At 48.1% G+C, this 20,449-nt stretch overlaps 1 protein-coding gene across 2 annotated transcripts in view; it reads left to right on the top strand.

Moving 5' to 3' along the window:
• LOXHD1 (lipoxygenase homology PLAT domains 1) overlaps window positions 1-20,449 on the top strand; it is a 134,170-nt gene that overhangs the window by 48,127 nt on the left and 65,594 nt on the right. For both annotated transcript variants that reach the window (XM_054583861.1, XM_054583860.1), the window contains exons 11-16: window positions 586-672; window positions 1,094-1,229; window positions 8,190-8,344; window positions 10,538-10,698; window positions 16,567-16,643; window positions 17,546-17,742. In XM_054583861.1, coding sequence (XP_054439836.1) covers window positions 586-672; window positions 1,094-1,229; window positions 8,190-8,344; window positions 10,538-10,698; window positions 16,567-16,643; window positions 17,546-17,742 — 813 coding nt within the window. The remainder of the gene's footprint in view (window positions 1-585; window positions 673-1,093; window positions 1,230-8,189; window positions 8,345-10,537; window positions 10,699-16,566; window positions 16,644-17,545; window positions 17,743-20,449) is intronic.

Raw genomic sequence — 20,449 nt, 5'->3', positions numbered from 1 at the left:
CTATATAACTAGAGCAAGACTTGTTTTGCCAATGGAAGTGCGGCTCTGACCTTTAGGTGAGAATAATCTGTAATTGGCCTCTCGCTTCCCAGAGCACCCCACTGGTGCCTCTATTGTACTGCTCTGTTCATCGCTTTTTTCTGTATTTGTCTTCCTGGCTAGACTGCCAGCCCCTAGGGAAAGGGCATGGCTGCTGTATTGATCTTTCTGTCTGTTTCAATGCCCAGCAGTGCTCTGGGGCTGTGGGCTTTTACTAATCTGTAGGGCTGCCATATGAATTTTGTAACTGGAAGTTTACTGCTTGGAAGATTTTCTTTAGTCTGGATCCTACTGTGGGTCAGTTATTTTTGTTCACTATCACCAGCTCAGACTGAACCCTAGGTCTACATGGCTCTCCTGCCTTCACATGGCACCGGTTACTAGGGCATGAGAGGAGGCAGTATGCGATGGTGGCTTGAAGCAAACCCATCCTCGTGGCTAAAGAAACAGCCAAAAGTGGGTGTCCCCCTGCCAGAGGGTCAGCTATGAAGATAAACATGTTTCACGTGGTTATGCCCACTCAAACCTTGTTATTTCTCACCATAGCTTGAGCTCCCAGATCTCGGAAGATTTTACAAGGTTCGTGCATGGCATGACAGAAGGGTTCCTGGCTCTGGATGGCACCTGGAAAAGGTGAGATGCACCATCTTGGGGGTGGGGCGGGGGTTGGGAGAGGAGCCAGAATGGTCCCTTCCTAATGAACCTCTCATGTAAGTTTGCTTATTATCTGTTTGGAGTGAGGGTGGGAAAAGGTTAGGTGAGACATGAATCTGGACACAGGACATCCTGACGGAGAGAGGACTTCCAAAGTAGACTAAGAAAAGGCTCCGGTGTTCAGCCTTGACTTACATCTGCTCCAGCACCCGGCTGCTAGGCAAATATGGGTCTTGGGCGGCCAGAAGGGTAAGTGTTAATCTGGCAATCTACCTTCCATAAGAATCGTCCCCAGGGAATGGCCTTGGCCTCCTTGAGATTAGATAGCAGAATGAGGACCACAGGGCACAGAGGAACATCCCTTGTACACCCGCTTGCTCACCCCAGGACTTCATTCCAGATGACCTTGATGAACACTCTGACCAAGGACAAGTATAACTTCAACTGCAACCGCTGGCTGGATGCCTTTGAGGATGACAATGAGATCGTGAGGGAGATGACTGCAGAGGGCACCACCGTGCGGAGGATAATGGGCAGTAAGTTCTCCCCCGCTCTCCATCCTGGGGCAGGCAGTGGGACATCTGCTTGGTGTGCCAATGGGGGTCTGGCCTGTGAGCTGATAGTCTTGTCCACTGTGCGCCATCAGGCTCCCTGTGAATGCCAGGGTGGGTTCAGAGGTCCAGCCTCAAGACCGTCTTGAAGGAGCCATTTGCAAGGCAGGATGCTGGAGCTCTATGATGATGCGTGTGGGGGGTGGAGGGGAGATTCGTGGGCCTTCAGGTCGGGTATGAGGGAATGAGAAGAATCTACACTGAATAATATTTTTCTAAAGCATCGCTGAAATTAAAGAAAACACCCTCTTCAAATTATTCATGAGATGCTCCCCAAAATGGAAGACTGGATCTGGTAGCTCTGCTTGGCAGCTCCTGATAGGTCCTCTATTTCTAGATAAGGCTAGTAAGAGAGGGGCGAAGGTCTTAATCTGGAGTCCAGTGTCCACTTTCCGAGGGTAAAGGGAGATCACTTTGCCTCTAGGTTACAGTAGCAGAGTGTTGGCAAATACATAGCACATGTCCTGTCCTTTTCCTTGGCAGGCATTGCTGAGCGATCACAGATTCTCTGCCATTGAGTCTGAAACGAGCCTCAGAGCTCTCAAAAAGCCCTCGAAGCAGACATTAGCAATCCATCAGAATTGGCACTTAATAAAATTAACCTATTTGTTATCCTCGTGGTGGTTGTTAATTTGCTTAGTAGTAATGTCACAGACTTATAAAGAGTTAAGAATACATAGACAACTATGTCTCTCAGTTCTAGTAACCCTTATAAATACTTTTATAGTGTCACTTCTCAGGCATTTACACATCAGTAGAAGCTGTGTATGTATTTGTTGGAATGACTTGAATAGAGATAAATACAAGAAAACATAGAAACCCTAAACAGCAAGTATCTAAAAAGAGATCAGCCAGTCTGTTAGTCTAATTAGGCAATGTTTGCAGTTAGCACTATTTTATGGATCTTCTTCATTTTTAATTAATGTAGATGGCTATAGAATATTTGTGTTCAAGGGCCCTTAAAAGAGCCTGATGCAGATAAGGAAACTGAGGAAATTCTTGCCCTGCTTCTTGGTTAGTTAGAGACAGAGTTAGAGAATAGGTCTCTTGTCTCCTGACTCAGTGACTATACCCCGCCTTTTCCCATTCAGTAGTATTTTCTTAGAAACAAGGCACTTTTCTCTCTGTGAATAACATGAATCTGCCCCATACTGGGACTTTCTATAATATGTATCCCACCAAATCTAAAATACATCCGCTCTTACCAGACCTGTCCCCTTTGTGTGCCAGAATTGAGCGCACAGATATAAACAACTGGGGAGGGGGTCTTGGAACCTAACTGCTTTCTAAACCCTTCTAACCTGTTCTCATGATTTTAGCTCCTCATCTCCATTCCCAGTTGCCTGGTGCTGTCACCCCTGCGCCTCTCTGTGGGATCGCCTCTCAGAATTTGCAACTGACAACTCTGATGAATTCTCTCTGATCTGTTAAGTCAGGGATCCTCAGACTTCAGCATGCAGTATCAGCAAAGGGCTGCTTAAAACACCGAGTGCTGGGCCTCACTGGAAGAGCGTCTGTGTCAGTGGGCCTGGGTGGGACCCAGGAGTCTGTTCATCTAATGAATTTCTAGGTGGTGTCCATGCTGCTGGGAGGAACCGCTGTGCTGAGTGGCATCAGCCGCTTTTCTAGCTGTGCTCTGGCTTCCAAAACTGTATTGCTGTTGTCTGTGTTTGCCCCTCTCCCTAGCCTTATTGGTAAAACCATTTTTGTTTGGTTAAAACTTCTAAAGAATCTATATATTGTCATTTTAGTGAGTTTTTTTTTTTCCTAGAGAGAAATCTGCCATGTAGATTTCGAATGATCAGAATGTTCTTCACCTTTACCTCCTCCATACCTGACCAAAGGATGACTCTGCTGCCCCCCAAACCCTCTTTCCTCTCCTCACATACTCTGGGGTCAGCGGCAGGGTGAGGGGCATGCTCCTGACTCTCTCCGCGTTTTCAGACTCGAGGCTCAGACTGTCTTATAATGTTGCCTCTGCCCTAGCTCAGTTCCATCAGTTGTTGGCCCCTGGTCACTTCCCTGTTTTGCTGAAGCCGGTGTAATGTGTCCCTTGGTCATTCTCGAGGTCCCCAACTCCTGCCACTGTTCTAAGATGGCATGTAAATTTGCTCAGGCTGCCATAACAAAATACCACAGGCTGTGAGGGTTTAAACAACAGACATTATTTCCTCACAGTCCTGGAGGCTGGAAGGCCAAACTCAAGGTGGTGGCAGGTTTGGTTTCTTCTGAGGCCCCGCTCCTTGCCTTGCAGATGGCTGCCATCTCGCTCTCCCCTCACATGGTCTTTCCTCTGGGTGCCTGTGCACCTGGGGTCTCTCTCTCTCTCTTCTTATGAGGTTAACAGTTCTATTGGATTAGGGCCCACACGTATCACTTTGTTTTAATTACCCTTTTAAGGCCCTACATTCCAAATACAGTCACATTCTGAGGTACTGGGGGTTAGGACTCCAGCATATGAAGTTGGAGGGGAACGCATTTCAGCTGGCCTATAACAGCTAGCATCTCTCAAAGTGTGTTCAAGGGCCCACCATATATCAAAATTGCCTGGAGTGTTTCCTAGGCCCACCTCCAGATATGTGATCAGACTCCCTGAAGGCTATGCCTGGCGATCTGTTTTTATCAAGCACATGGATTAATTTGCATGCTTATCAAAACTTTAGGTCCTTTGTCCTGCTTCTTTCATCCACATCCTGGTCCTCACCCTCTGGGTCGACCTCCACCTCCCTCCCAGTGACCCGGCCACTCCCCAGTCCTTCACCCAGGATCACCCTACAAAGCTCTCCCTTCTCTGAACTCCCTGCCCCTGCCTCTATCTCAAGATCCTACCCTCCCAGCATCCCCATGACCTTGATGACATCCACTTCGCCCTTGAACTCCTTCCAACCCCTTTTCCTCCACATTTCTCTTGGTCTCTCAGCAGCTGGCCCACATGGAGGGGCATGGAGGATGGATTTTAGGGGCAAACCTGTAAGCAGTCATGCAGGGGAGAGAAAAAGAGATCCTGAAATTGGGCTGGGACCAGATAGACTAGAGAGGAAAAAATAAATTCAAGAAATATGTCGCAGGGTTTGGTGAATGAATGCTGTGGAAACACAGTGGTGAGATTCATGTCCCAGCCACCATGTTACGAGAAACTTTGCAGATGAAGGGACATCGGAGCTAGGTCTTTGGGTGGGGAATTGGCGGCTGTATTTGATGCCTTCGGGGGCTCCTTAGCAGTTTGGAGACTCATACCATTTTGGATTTCTTTCTCTCAGCTGCTCTTTCTGATCCACAAACATTTCTCTTATGCTTGGAACACACTCCTGTCCTCACTCACCTCTGCAGGAACTCAGAGCTTCTTGGCTGGTCTGGATGTGTCTTTGAAACAGTACATGGAGCTGGTGGAAACATCCCACTCCCCCAGTGGATACCAGGGTATAAGGAATAATGTGCAGTCTTCCTGGGAACCCCTTAAGGGAGGCCTTGGACTCATGTAAAATTAGTAAAAACCAATTTAAAACCAAGTCTCTAAGTTTGAAATTGTGTGTTTCTTGTTTACTAGAAAAATAAGGGCCAGTCAAAAAAAGCAATTAATGCCAGAAGCATGCTAATTAATGCTCCTGAGAGCCAGGGAGCTTTGAACCAATGAACGCAGACAGGGAGATGTGGACAAACATGCACGGGCTCACAGTTTATTTCCACCTTGCCTGTCCCTCAGGAGCCACGTGAGATGGTAGAATCCATGAGCTCAGCGCTCTCCATGCACACCCAGCAGAAGTGACCCCACGGCACTGATGAGTAGGCAAGAGACTGTGGAGTCTGAAAGTCATAGCTTCTTGTTAATCAGGCTGAGCTGTAATTTTTAAATTAAAGTACAAAGGTCTCTGGTACTTACCCATCTGTTTAAAGTCTCTTACTGCTGATGGCTAACAATGTAATTATTTTCAACTGTCCACAGACTTCTTGCCAGGAAGGAGCTTGGGACCTCAGTGGCTGGTGAGCTGGGAGGGACCCATAGAGAGGATCAGGAGCCCTGAGAACTTCCAACCAAATGAACATTCGAGGGCTGGAAGGAAGAGGGCTGGCATTCCGAGGCAAAGGGATTTCTAAATTCCCTCATCAGTTTGCTTCTGGGAATCGCTGAAAAGTTCCATCTAAAAAGGCACAACTGACTTTCATCAAAATTAAGACAGAAGCGATGCTGATGTCCTCCTTTCCCTTTCGTGTTTCCATGTTTCACTCCAGTTAATGCTGTTCATCCCTCTTACTGTCACTCTTTGCCTTTTCTTCTGACAAGTACTTTTGCTACAGACACTGCATCTTCATAGACCCGCATGTTTAATGGTCAAATTTCTTTTCAGCTGTCTTTGTATCTCCCAATAAAAGTGAGTATATTACTGGAAAAAAATGGTTTGTATGTTGAATTAAACTTTCTGATGATTTGTCTCATTCTGGACATACTTTATCTCCATTTTCAATGGACTGCCAAAGAATGGTGTCCATTTTTAAAAACTGCAGCTGCCCTGGCTGATGTGGCTCAGTTGGTTGGATGTCATCCTGCAAAGCTAAAGTTTGCAGGTTCAATTCCCAATCAGGGCATGTGCCTGGGTTGCGGGTTTGGTCTCCAGTTGGGGCGCCTACAAAGACAACCAATTGATGTGTCTCTTTGAAATGGATGTTTTTCTCCTTCTCTTTCTCCCTCCCTTCCCTTCTCTCTAAACCCTCTCTCCCTTCCTCTCTCTCTAAAAGCAATGAAAAAATGTCTTCTGGTGAAGACTTAAAATAAATAAATAAATTACAGCTTTATTGAGGTGTAATATGTGTACAATGTAATTCACCCATTTAAGTACTCAATTCAGTGACTTTTAGTATATTGAAAGAATCATGTACCCATCAGCACTATCAAATTACAGAACATTGTCATTGCCTCCTAAAAGAAACCCTATTCGCCTTCGTAGTCACACACATTCCCCCAGCTCACTCCTGTCTCTGACAACCAGTAATCTATTTTTTGTCTCTATAGATTTGCCTATTCTGGGCATTTCATATAAATGGAATCAGATAATATGTAACTTTTGTGTCTGGTTACTTTCACTTGGCATGTTTTCAAAGTCCATTCACATTGTAGCATGTGTCAGTATTTCATTTCTCTTTATTGTTGAATAATATTTCATTGTATAGATATACCACTTTCAACTGTTGACGGACATTTGGGTTATTTCCACTTTTCCTCTATTGTGAATAATGCTGCCACAACCATTCATGTACATGTTCATGTGTGTGTGTGTTTCCAATTCTCTTGGATGTATGCCTCTGAGTGGAATTACTGGCTCTATGGTAGCTTGGTTTAACTTTTTGCCCAAGTTGGCAAACCTAGGAGCCTTCTCTGATTCCTCCCTTTCCCTCAAACACCTATCCAGGCCACCACCGAGTACTCTTAGCTCTACCTCAAACATGTATCTCCAATCTACCAATTTATCTCCATCTTCACCCTATTCCTAGTCCTAGACACTCTCCTTTCTTTTCTGGACCACTGTAATTATTCTGCTAACTGGCCTCTCTGATTCACCCCTATGGTCAACTTTCCACGTGGCAGCCAGGTGCTCTTTAAAACATAGATCAGATCAAGTTACTACCTGGCTTAAATCCCTCTAGTGGCTTCCTGTTACAACAAACAAACAAACAAACCAAGGAAGCCACACTTCTTATCTTGACCTTTCACACATGACATGTCTAGCCCCTGTCCACCTCTGGGCCTCATCTCATCCCATTCTCCCTCTGCTCTGGCCAGACCAGCCTTTTCTCTGCTCCTGGAACACATGCTGCTCATCCAATATTGGGGCTTCGCACTCACTAGCACTCTGTCCTCTCAGAACTTTCTGTGACTGACTCATGTCATTGCCATTTAAACATTAAGTTCAAACGTTACTTCCTTGCACCAAGCTTTTCTGCACCTCTAAGGCATTTTCACTTCCTTTGCACTCTGTGGCATCACTTCCATTATTTGATCTTTGTTATAGATGTAACTCAGAAATTTTCTTGTTCACAATTTGTTTATGATTTTATTGTCCATCTCTCCTCTCCACTCTTCCAACAGGGGTCTGTCTGTCTTGCTCACTGCTGAATTCTTATACTTACTATGGTGCTTCACACCTACTAGGCTTCTGCAAACAGATAAGGGGCAAATAAGTGAATGAGTGAGTGAATGAATGAATTTCACTTTCCAGTTTATTTTAACCGAAAAGTAAGGTTGTGATGTGCAGTGATGCAGGTCTACCTCACAGTACATTTTCAACATAGAAAGAAATGGCTCTCCATCCCACAGTGCCTGCATTTTGTGCCCTTTTGCTCTCCTTGTCTTCCTGGCATGTCCTTAGTACCAGAGAGTTCTGAAGAGAAGGGGAGGCTTAGTTCTGGTTCACAAAGTACAGCTATTTTACTTGAGGAGACAGGACATGCAAGAACTGGAGAACAACCTAAGGCAAACAGATGTACTTGGTTGGATGGAATCAAATGCCAAAATGTTTGAATTAGACCTGTGGTTCCCAAACACTGACATCTCTGGTCCCCTGGGAAAGCTTGTAAACAGTGCATTTTTAGGGGTCCCACCAACGGAAACTAAGACTTGCGACGTCTGGAGTGGGGCTCAAGGCTCAAGGACTGGAACTTGCATATTTCCCAGGGGATTCTGATGATGGGCTAGACCTGGGAACTTCTGGTCTGTCTGGGAGAAGAGATGTGCAGATTTGTAGGGCCTTGGTTGGTATGAGATGGGATTTGGGTAGCTGGGGAAGGAGCAAGGTCAGCCCACATGAGAGCTGGGGGGAGAGAAGGAGGCCATGCTTAGAGGTGGGGGACAGGGCACTGTCAGCCAGTCATGTCCCTCTCTCTGCTTGCCAGTGGCCCGGTACCGTGTGACTGTATGCACAGGGGAGCTTCAAAATGCAGGAACGGATGCCAACGTCTATCTCTGCCTTTATGGCGACGTGGGGGACACGGGAGAGCGGCTGCTGTTCAACTGCAGGAATAACGCCGAGATGTTTTTGAAAGGCAATGTAAGTTGCAGCAATGCGCCACGCCCCCCCCGCCCCATCGCCAGCGCATGCCCACTCCCTGCCCTTCCCCGCTCTGTGAAGTGGAGCTGACGGCTGGTACTCAGCCATTAGAGAAGCTTTCTCCGGGTGAGTAGAACGGGGAACTAGCATGCCCGACACCCACTGGGCTCCCAGGACTGTCCAGCTGGGAGCTGGAGAGCCACCCTGGAGGGGTCTTGGTCCCCTCCACACCCCTGAGCTTTGAGAAGCAAGCAGAGCAGGAGGACACTGGGGAGGTAGAACAACACATGTCTTCCCTGGTGGGTGGGCAGGCAGGGGAGGAAGCTGGATACCCCAGCTGTAGACTGGAGGACACAGGCGGGTGCAAAGCTGTGGCCTCTGAGGGCCAACATGGGAGCTCCGCATCCTCCACTAGCCACAACCACTGGGGGCACCTTTTTGGTTTCCCCTTTGTGATAAAGAAACTGGGACAGACACTAAATATGGGGTGCAAGAACTGGGTTTCGCTCCTCACCTCATTGCAAATCTACTTGGCATTCCCCACTGTTTTCTTAGCTATTGAATGGGTTCACTGGGAGGCCGGGTGAGGCAGCGGGGGCAGAAGCTCAGGGGCAAACCCAGACTGGGGCCAATCATTCCATTCCCCTGAGCCCCAGTTTCCCCCCCTTTTTTTTTTGCTTTTTTTTTTTAAGTCACCTTTCTATTTATTTATTTATTTTCTTAAATCACGTTTATTCTATTAGAGTTGTCTCAAATTTTCCCCCTTTGTCCTCCCCACCCATCCCACCCCCCGCACCCCCTGCCACGGTCAATTCCCACCCTGTTGTCCATGTCCATGGGTCATTCATACATGTTCTTTGTTTAGTCCCTTCTTCTTTCCACCGTTGTCCTCCTACCTCTTTCCCTCTGGTCACTTTCAGTCTGCTCCATGTTTCCCTGCCTGTGGTTTATTTTGTTCGTTAGTTTATTTTGTTGAATAGATTCCACTTATAGGGAGATCATATGGTATTTTTCTTTCACCTGCTAGCTTATTTCACTTAGCATAATATTCTCTAGTTCCATCCATGATGTTGCAAAAGGTAGGAGTTCCTTCTTTCTTTTTTTTTTTAAATGCAGATTGACTTTATTTTTTAATGTCAAAATCTATTATAAAATATTAAAAAATTTAAATCCCTTATAAAGTCTCAGCACTTAAAACATGACACCAGCACAGAAATAATCAAGTAGATCAATGAAACAAAATGAGCATCCCAGAAACAAACATGTATATCTGTCTTACGAAGTAATATATGATTAAATTGATATTTCAAATCAATGGGGAAAATAAGGCTTATTCAACAAATAAGGTGCATGGACCACTATTACTTGAAATAAGTTTTCTCATTTTTAAAATGTGGGGAGGGGTGCCTGTCTGTGGCTGGCTATTGTGAGGATTAGGGATGGCGGCTGCACTGGCTCACCAGCAGACCTGGCCCACAGCACACAGTAGGTGTACAGTAAAGAGTCATTGCAATAATGTGAGGCTCAAGGCTGCTTGCCAGGTGAAGGGAACTTGGAGGCTGTTGTCACATAAGCCTCTGTCCCTCCTTCCTCTGCTGCTCTCTTCCTGTCAAGGGCAGGGCAGGCCTAGAATGTGGGTATAGGTCTCTCTCCACTCTTTTCTGTTCTTTGCCTCTTATATCTTCTGACTCCTTTGTCCTTCAGTCCCACCCTCCGTGTTCCTGTCCCTGGAGGCCCCCAGTGTGCTCACCTAGACTTGGCACCTCTCTAGCCCCTCCTGCATTTCTGCTGCCTCACTGGCAAGCAGAACTTGTGAAATTTGCAAGACCAGTGGTCCCCTCTCCTCAACCAGTTCTAATCATTCCCCTCCTCGAAGGGGCATGAGTGTCCTCCTATAGCAGGGAGCCTGAGGTGATTAGGCAAGGAATTAATTCACAGCAAGTGGTTAGTGCCTTCTAACAGCTGAACAAGTTCTTCCTCCAGAGGGATCTGTCTTTTATGGGCTCTTAAGGAACAGTCACTGTTTATCCAAAATATACAGATCTTAGTTGTTGGGATCTTGACATCTCATGGTTCACTAATGGGAGAAACTGGGGCCCCGGCTTTGCTGATTTCTGGGCCTGGGTGTCCCCGTGGTGTCTGGGTCTCAGGGGAGCCACTGTTCAACTGGCCTTGTTGTCCTGCCCTTTGAAGGCCGACGAGTTCACCATTGAGTCCGTCACCATGCGGAAGGTGCGGCGGGTGAGAATCAGACATGACGGCATAGGTGGAAGCAGCGGCTGGTTCCTGGACCGGGTGCTGGTGAGAGAGGAGGGACAGCCTGAGAGTGACAACGTGGAGTACCCATGTCTCAGGTACGCGAGTCTCGCTTGCTTTAGTTTTCCCCAGCCGAGGTCATAGGCCCTGCTTTTGGGAAGACCCAGTCCTACCGCCAGGACCAGGCAGCAAGATACTGGCGTGAGGATGTAGTTGGTGCAAAACAGAGGTGGCCCTGCTGGCGGTGCTTGGGCCCAGCCCCACGTTGCAGGTGGCATCCCAGGGTCCCTGTGTAGTGCTGCTGTGTGTATTTAAGCTCCAAAACGTCAGCATTTTTTTTCATGATAAAATGTGGCAATTTCAGAATTGAACTGAGAGTGACCTCAGAGAGTTAGTTACCTACTGAATCAAACTTTCTAATCAAAGGTGTCTTTTGTTTTTTGTTTTAAATTTGGAAAGTCTTCCAACCACATCTCTTCACTGCTGATATCTTTCAAGATACCTTATTTTGTTTTCACTTTCTTTCCCCAGCTTACTACTGAGGTAAAGTTTCTTTTCTTTTCTTTTTTCCCTTAAGTATTTGGATTTATTTCCTAGCCAGTTTGGGCTCCTACTGACTTCTAGAAGCTCCTGACAGAGACATTTTAAAAATGAGGAGCAATATTCATGTTTGTGTGTGTGCATGTGTGTGTGCGCTGTCAAGGTGGCCACCCACATTCACCTGTAGCAGTGTCTGGGAGGTGTACGCAGAATGCTTAATTTGAGACTTAGGACCACTGGCCCCTGCCGAGTCCTGGGTGCAGGCTGTGTTCTGCACATATGGACCAAGTGCTGTGTGTCCGAGCTCACCGACTAGGACTGGCCCAGGCTCCCTGATGGGGCTGCACTGAGACAGCCCTCCTTGGAGTGGGTGGGAGCCCACCAGCCCAGCTGTGGACGCATTACTCTTTCTCCATCCATGCACACAAACACACCCAGGTGTACGCGCGGATACACATTTGCTGCAGCTGAATTGCTTCCCACCCCATGAGCCCAGGTAGAGCAGTTTCCCAGCCTGGAGGGCTACTGGGATGATCCCATGTGACACTTCTGTGTCCATCACAAAGGTCTCTAGAACTTCAAAGTGTAGCCACTGTTAGTTTTACATGGGATTCCATTAGAAAGATAAGTAATGATGCAGGTTGTTTCAAGTAAGTGGAACAGATAGAAAGAGGCTCAGAGTAAGGGTTGAGGAGAACAGGGAAGGCTTCCAGGAAGAGGTGGTCCTGGACTTGGGCCTGAAAGGAAAACCAGAGTGTGGATGGAAGGTGAGGAGAAGGGAGGAGTGGTGTTTGTCATGGGGCTGAGGGGGTTGTTGAGGGGTGTCCTCATCCGTGGAGAAGGAGCTAGAGGAAGGATGGGATGGGAAAGTTCTGGGCTTTCTTCAAATCAGTCACTGAGGAGTCTGCCCTCTGCTGGACCTGGAGGCTGGGATGCTGGATGAAACAGCGTTCATTGTTTTATTCCCGTCCACTAAAGAGATCTTATGAAGCACTTACTATACACTGGCTTCCTAGTCTCATGAAGTTTATAGCCTAAAACAAATTAAACTAAGCTGAGCAACTGAATTAAAAAAAAAAAAAACACACAACCCACAATTTACAAACTATGGGAAAAGGATGAAGGGAGTGCACAATGGCAGTGAAGGCTGATGGGCGGGGCCACCCTGAGTGGGTTAGACGGGTGGGTTAGAGACAGAGATGGTAGCTGAGGTGTGCCTGTGGAGGGGACATCTTGGCTGACACCCTGAGGGACAAAAAGAAGAGTGTCCGGAAGGAGCTTGAAGGTTCTAGAACTCCAGTCAGACCAAAGCAGGTGGGCAAAGGGAAGGGCCCCCAGGTGACGTCAGAGGTGGACAGCATTGGCTAGGATTGGTGGGGATTTTCCATTTGAAGAACTCCCCGGAGGTTTCTGGGTGGAGGACAGGCTGTTGTGGGCTCATCGAGGAAACAGGGAGACCAGGAGAGGCGTTGAGGGTCTGTAATAGTCTGTATGGTTTTGCTGGGGCTACGGTAACAGCGTACCACAAACTGGGTGTCCCAAAGAACAGAACTGCTGTCTCACTGCTCTGGAAGCCTAGCTGCTGGCAGTGCCCTGCTCTGTCTGAAGGAGCTCTGAACAGGTTCTGCTCTGGGCCTCTCTTCCAGCTTCCAGTAGCCCCAGGTGTTCTTGGCTTGTAGGTGGCTGTCTTCTCCCTGTGTCTCTTCACATTGTCTCCCCTCTCTGCACATCTCTCTCTCTGTCCGAATCTCTCCTTCTTAGACTGGCCCTTCATTTTTGGTTAGGACCTGGCCTAAGGCCCACATTCTAACTTGATTACCTCTGTAAAGAAACTGTTTCCAAATAAGGCCCCATCCTGAGGTACTGGGGGTTAAGACTTCAATGTATTTTGGGGGCGGGTGCAATTCAACCCATAACATGGCAGCTTGGCCCTTGGTGGGGCCAGTGAAGGTGGGAAAAGGAGCTTCACAGGAGATGGGTTCTGGAGGTAGAGTTCATAGGACTTGCCAGGGAGAGGGAGAGAGAGGAACTGGGCGACCCAGGTCTATGCCTTTGGTAAGTGGGTAGGTGTCATGCACTCCACTGAACAGGGGAGCCTGGGACAGGAAGGGTTGGGGGGCTTGGCCTGGACTCTGGAGATCTAGGTGAGGTGCGTTGGGTTTGAGATGCCTGTGAGATGAGTAGGCAGTCAGCCTTGAGAAATAAATTCAGGAAACTAGAGATTGGAGATAAAATGTAAAACCAGAGAAATGGACAGGACCCTTTCAGAAGACAGTGGATAACGAAAATGGTGAGGACCAAGCCCTGGGACAGGTCAGAAAGGGGTGGGGCCCCTGGAGAGGGGATGAGGACAAAGTTGTTGTGTCCACACTGCCTCGTGCTTGGTGCGGGGGCGCTTGGGACAGGAATCTAGCCACCTACCTGCTGTGTGACTTTGGGAAAGCCTCTTAACTCCTCTGGTCTTCTGTGTCTTATGGTGATGACGAGAGTGAAACGGGGTTGCACTTTGAAAGGGGTCAAATCTGCTGAAGGTGATGCTGATGATGTTGACTGCAGGGCAGGATGGGAGCTGAGGCCTCCCAAACACTCAAGAGCTCTCCCTTCCCCCTAACACTGCATGCATATTTTAGAAAATGGACTCTCATATCTTGCTGAGGCATGTGGTGACGGCATTTGCTGACTCAGGACCCCGGAGGAATTTGAAGAGCCTGGAGGTAGAGCCTAAGCTCACACGTTGCTTCTTTTTCACCTGACCTGTTATTTTAACTGCCTGAGAGAGGGGGACAAAGCAGCCAATTTATCAAAATAGTCCTGCCAGCATCAGGGAGCGGTGAGTGTTTTAGCTGTGGCAGGTGTGTGTTCGTGTGTGCCTGCAGACACATGCATACTTGCACGCTTGTGCCAGCCCAAGGAAAGGGTCATAAAACCACCAGGAGGCTGGCTTATCCATTTAGCAACATCTCTGAAACTGGGCTGAAGTGTTTGAAGCTGAAAGAAAAGGTTATATTTGGAAATATCTATTAATACCCTGCAAGTATTTCGGTGGAAACTGAAATGACAGGCCATGGTTTCCTTTTACTGCTGGAGACAACCTGGGGGAGAACAGGTGGTGGAGAAATTGGAGAGAGGTGGGATTTCCCTGCAGCTGGGGTCTGGCTGACCTTCCATCCTTTCCATCCCTGGACATGTGAGTCCAGGGCTGCTTCATAACCTTCTCCTCTGCAGTCCCCATGTCTGTGGGAGATGCCAGAGTGACCTCAGCAGGACAGGCAGAGGGGGAGCTCCCAATGGGTTGATTTGAGGGGCTCTGGCCAGCAGCTTTCCGCTCCCAAATGTCTCTCTCTTCTTCTTTGGTGCTGTCATCAAGGCCTAGAATTCCCCAGCTAGATCTTCACGGTTTGGAATGGCAAATGTTTTTCAGTGTTCTAGATTCACAGCACCAAAGCCCATGGGAAGTGTAACAACTGGTTGCCAGCTAACATTTTAATGCTCGCTAACAGCCAGCTGACAACAAGGGCCTTGCAAATGTAAGGTCATGTGCTGGGGGAGGGAGCGGGGGAGGGAAGGAGAGAAGGAACAGCCCAGCCACAGTGCTCCTCACGTTGACCCTGGGGAGGGGGCAGCGCATAGGCAGAGAGGACTGCAGTTTAGGGAAGCCTGGGCTCCATGTCAAGGGGGCGGGAGAGGAGGCCATGCCTGGCCTCCCTTCGGTACTCCTATGGCCTGGGAATTGCCCCTCTCTCAGGACTATAACAGCGGTAGGCTGCAAAGACAAGCACCAAGGCATAGGCAAATGGGGAGGCACTTGGTCAAAACTCAGGTATCTCGGTTTCTGTTTCCTCATTGCCCTGGAACACAGTAAGGGTGTCTCTCCCACTGCTATCACCCCCGATCACAGACCTTGAGCACCGAGGCCAAATCAGCCTGTGCTTGCATGACTGATTTCTCAGGCGGGGTCTCTCTGCTCAGTGGGAAGGGTGTTTTCCAGGTGAACTCATCCAATGCCTTTGCTGGCAGAAGACCAGCAAAGAGCTGGGTCTGTGACCCACTGTGACAGATGGATGAGTCACAGCTATCCAACCCCATTCCTGCATGGTCTACACCAGCTCCCTCTTGATGGCAAATCTCACTCATCCTTGAGGAGTCAGATCAAAACCCTTTTACCATGAACCTTTCTTCTTTCTCTAAATTCCTCTTGCACTTTGATCTAATGTCTATCCTTATCTTGGTCTTCAGTGCCTTGGCCAGTCTATCCTGTCTTCTTAACCAGACCACAGGCCCTCTAAGGGCTGGCCCATGTCTTATTTATCTTAGTGTACCTCCTCTGTCTTCTTGCCATCCAAGAGTTCTTAGCACAGTGCCACGGACAAGGTGGGCTCTTAGGAAAGAAAGGAGATTGTTTTGATGATAGCGATGTCCCAGGTGTTCATGGCATTTAGGACAAACTCTTTTACCGTGAATGCCAAGGCCCACATTGAGTGACCCTTCCACCACTCCAGGCTCATTTGGCAGCACCTACTCTTTACTCACTGCATTCCATCCACATTGGCCTTCGTTCAACTTAGCTCACCTATGTTGTTCCTTCTGGACTGTGCCTCCCCTTCCCCTGGTTAACTCCTGCCACCCATCCAGTCTCAGCCAAGTGCTACCTCCTCAGTCAGGGCAGTCCTCCCTCCCCAGGCTGGGTTGGGATCATTTGCTCTGAGCTCTAGTGGTATGGGGAACTCCGGCCCGCAAAGTCCTCCGGTTCACCGTGGATGGAAGAATGAGTCATTCCAGACACCATTTACCTGTCAAGGAAAGGGGAAGGTGATTCTCTCCAAAGGAGAATGCTCCAAGCTCCCATGCTCCATGGCTTTTATTGAGAGGGGTACAAGCAGGGGATAAGTAGCAGGAATGGATAGGTAATCTAATTACATCAGTAATTCAAACTTACAGAGAATAGGTGATATTTAAAGAAGACAATGGCAGGAGCACACAAAATTACTTGGATCTGAGATGGACAAATATGTGCCAGGTGGGATTTGGGTCAGGGTCAGGAATTTTGTAAATTTCTTTCCCAGCCTTGAGCTGTTTATCTGGTATAAGATTAGCAGAGCTTGAGGGAGAAACAAAGCCTGCTTCAAGGAGTGTAATTTACTTCTAGGCCTGATTCCCCCGGGGGGTCCTCAAAGTTATTATCGAGTCCTGCCTTTCAACCGCATTACCAGTGTTCCGGCCAAGTCTTACGGGTCCTCTCCCAGGCCCCAGCTTGCATGGGACTACAGTCCCCCATACCACTCAAAGCGGCCCCCTACATAGTGGAACCATTTTCTTTTGCCTGATTCAAAGCGCTGGCCTCCCTGGTGACTGTGCACAAATCGAGTGATGGTTGGTTGTCTGCCTGCACCACTCAAAGAGCTAACAACCCCTCATCTGCCCACCAGGTGGTTGGACAAAAATAAGGATGATGGGCAGTTGGTCCGAGAGCTGCTGCCCAGTGACAGCAACGCAACCCTGAAGAGTAAGTTGTCTTGGTGACCAGGTGATGGCTGGACCCTGGGGGAGACAGACCCCTCCCTTGGCCACACAGAAGCAAACTCTGGAGAAAGCAGTGCTCCTTCCTGTATCCCACAGAGGCAGTGCTGGGGTCGGGGGAGAGGAAGAGGCTCTGAGGGAGGATCTGGAAGTCCCACTCCCCCCCCCCCCCCCCCCCCGCTGGCTGCACTGTGCACACAGACTCCTGATGGTCTTGGGTGTGGCGCCCTGAACACACAGGGACCTCCATTGATTAGGGTAACAAAAGCAATAATGCTGAAGGTAAAAATGTTCTCCTTTTCCTAGATGTTTTGTCCTTCTTTGTGCACAGATGATGCAAATCTTTCTGGGTGATGAAATTGAGTGACATCAGCATACAGTCCCACTTAAGAACAGGAGGCTTTTAGGTCCCCATGAGGACTTCACTCCTGGCCAGCTACTGACCAACAGTTGACATATTGAGCCAAACACATAAGCTTCTGGGGCTCCTAATCCTCACTTATAAAGCTGAAGTCAGAATACTTAGCAATAATACTGTGTATATAATGTACTAAATACTGTTGGCAAAGGTCAACGCTCCCTTTGCTGCAGATTCCTCATCCTCCAGATGAGACATTGCTTTAAATTCTTTGTCTCTTACATTTTGGTGTTGCATGCTCTCCTGTTCTTAGCACGTCCACACTTTGTGGGGCAGGTTGAGCAGGTATTAGAATTCCAATGTTGTAGATGAGGCCACTCTATGGGGATGAAGGGAGCCCTGTCCCAAGTCACAGGGCTACTCAGAGAGAGCAAGAGTCCACCCCTGCTTGCGGACGACCCTCTATGCTGCTTCCCACTATCCCTGCACTAACCCCACCCGCTTCCTTCCTCCTGCCTCGGACTGTTCAGATTACCGTTACCACATCAGCTTGAAGACAGGGGACCTCCCTGGGGCCAGCACAGATTCCACAGTCTACATCAAGCTCTATGGGGATAAGTATGACACCATCAAGCAAGACCTTCTTGTCTCTGACAACAACCTGAAAGACTATTTTCAACGTGGCCGGGTGGACGAGTTTACCCTTGAGACCCTGAACATTGGAACTGTAAGTCTCCTTCCCAGGACCATGTAGCGTCATCTCACCCATTCCCCTGCATACACACACACACACACACACACACACACGTATATATTATACATATATACGTATAACACACACACACGGGTTACTGGGGATAGACCAGAGTCAGGGGACCTCCCCCCAACCCTGAGCTTGTTGCTCGGTTCTTGCCTTGCTCACAAAAGATGAATTCAAATGAGAGACAACACATATAGTGGAAATGAGAGAGCAGGTTTATTCATGAAACACATAGGAGCACAAAGCTGCAAGCAGGCACCTGGCTAGTCTGAATGCCCCGCGTATAGAGGAAATAAAGTTGTTAGTAAGTTCGTTCTATACGCTCGAGCCAAGGCCACAAGTGGGCGCTCGGCTCATTTGAGTGCTCTGACTATTGGGGTTCAGGGGTTACATACTTTAGTCAGCCCCCAGGTACCTCTCCGTCTTCCCCTTCTAAACCTTGGGAATAAGCTGCAGCTACAATGGCTTTCCTTCTCAGTTAGTAAAGGCCATTCATCTCAGTTAGTGAGATTGCTACAGAGGCTCCCTTTCCCAGCACAGTCTCAGGACCCTCCTCTTCCTGTGCTGTCCCTGCTTGTCATAGACAGAATGCCTGGCAGCCTTATCAAACTGGCCTCAGAACTGCTGAGTCAATGGGTGAGACATGTCTCCCTCCTCCTCCCTGCCTTCGTTTACTACCTATCCTACCTAAGAGGTTTACACACACATACACATACACACCACGTGCTCATGTACACATGGGTGAACTTATTTTGAAGAAAAAAAATGCCCACGCGGGGGTTAATGAGGTATGTTTTTTTTCAGCTATGACCTAGGGCATCAAAAGATATGTGATCAGTGGTTAAGACTTCAGAGTCTCTTTGGGAATGGAATGCATATACGTAGTGGCCTGTAGACCCAACTTTTCCTTTACCTCTATAGCCAGGACCATGTACTTAGGTTCCAGGCACTAGAGAGGGGGAAGGAAAGAGGAGAGGGAGAACACAAACTTGATTGTGCATCCAGGTTATGGCCAAGAAGCTTGTTTCTGTGCATACTCTTAAGCCATACCTGAGAGATTCTGTCTTAGATTGAGGGGACCTGAGAGTCTCTCTCCATCACAGCCCCAGGTGGCCCTGCTGCCAGGGGTCTGTGCTCTTCATCAGCAGAAGCATGGGTCTAACCCCCTGGGCCTGAGGTTGGAAACATTTCTAGAAATATTTGGGCTGGGCTTCATGTTACCACCTGGCCTCTCAGGGTGTCGCTTGTAGAAATTCAGACAGCCACAAGCTTCCCATCTGTGACCTCAACCTTCCTGCCCCTTCCCCTGGGAAGCCTCGCCCTATTTCAGGTGCTCCAACAAAATGCACTCCGGGGAAAGATCTCCTGTCAGTCATGTATATCTTGATGGTAATGAGCTTCAATCAAGACTTTTTCAATTGAAATATATTTACATTTTAAACTGAATTAATAATTGTGGAGTAAAATGCTGTTCCTTTCTGGCAGCAGCCAGAAAATAACTGCATGTCTGAGGAAGGGGGGCGGGGCGGGGGGCGCTTGGGCCCTTCTTTGTGTTTCTGAAACTCCCTCAACAGGCTGTGTGACCAAGAGGCTGGGAGTGTGGGCTCTGGTTGCCCACTGCCTGGCTCTGAGGCCCAAGGCCTCCTCGTCCCTACCATGTGTAAATCACACCCACAGACATACAGTAAGTGCTCAGTCAACAGTGGCTGCTTTTGGGTAGTGCTTCATGTCTGTAACGGTTGCTCCAAGTCAGGTGCTGGGTGTGGAATTGAAAGACAGTCCCTGCCATTAAGGAGCTTCCTGTCCTATCAGGTAGAAGACACCTGTCCCTGTCTTTACTCTTCTAGCTGTCACTCCCCAGGACTGTCAAAGTCCCAGCACCACAGAAAGACAAGGAAGCTCTCCATCCTTGTCCCTCAGCGTGCACCCAAAGGCTCTCAGGCTTGTTTGTAGGCGTAGCTGGTTGCCTTTCAACCATTCCAGGGGACCCTGCTACATGCACTGAGTTATGACCATTTCCATTACCAGCTGCAAAGAGACTCTTAGTACTCAAAACAGGGAGATCAGGGCTGACAGGGTTTTGGCACCAGACTCATAGCCGACATTGCCCCCGCAAACCATCGCAGAGAGAATCTGGGGGGTTGGAAGGGATTTCGAAGGCTATCTGGTGATTCTATCTGATGTTATATTCACCCAGTGATCAACATTTCAAAAAAGACATGAAAGCAGTTTGAACATTGAAGACCCAAGCATCATAGGGAGGGTAACCTGGTCATCTATGTGATTATCTATGTTGCTTGTGGGCAAAGATGATCCAATGCAAAATAGCAAAACAAGTGAACTACTGAGTATTATTGGAAAGGGAAAAATGTTCCCCAGTTTCAAGAGGGAGAAGAGGAATTGGACACAGGAAAACACTACCCTGAGAGCTTGTCCAGATATTCTGTCACCTATAAGATGGATGTGTCAAAGAAGAATTGCAGAAATAAATAAACAGTGTGTTGTTTAAAACAAAACAAAGGCACATCAATAACATGGATACTAGATGCAGGTGACTAACATTGTGAATGTTTGCTTTCTTACGAAACCACCATGCTATTATAAAGTGCATATGAAGTACCCCACCTAACATTACTAAATATATACTGGAGCTTTCAAAGTTCATGCCACACCT

This window comes from Pteronotus mesoamericanus, unplaced genomic scaffold (assembly GCF_021234165.1).
Source record: "Pteronotus mesoamericanus isolate MK-2021 breed Mesoamerican mustached bat unplaced genomic scaffold, CSHL_Meso_final contig_74, whole genome shotgun sequence".
Taxonomy (NCBI): domain Eukaryota; kingdom Metazoa; phylum Chordata; class Mammalia; order Chiroptera; family Mormoopidae; genus Pteronotus; species Pteronotus mesoamericanus.
Note: the sequence above shows the minus strand (reverse complement) of the source record. Positions and strands in the feature narration are given on the sequence as shown.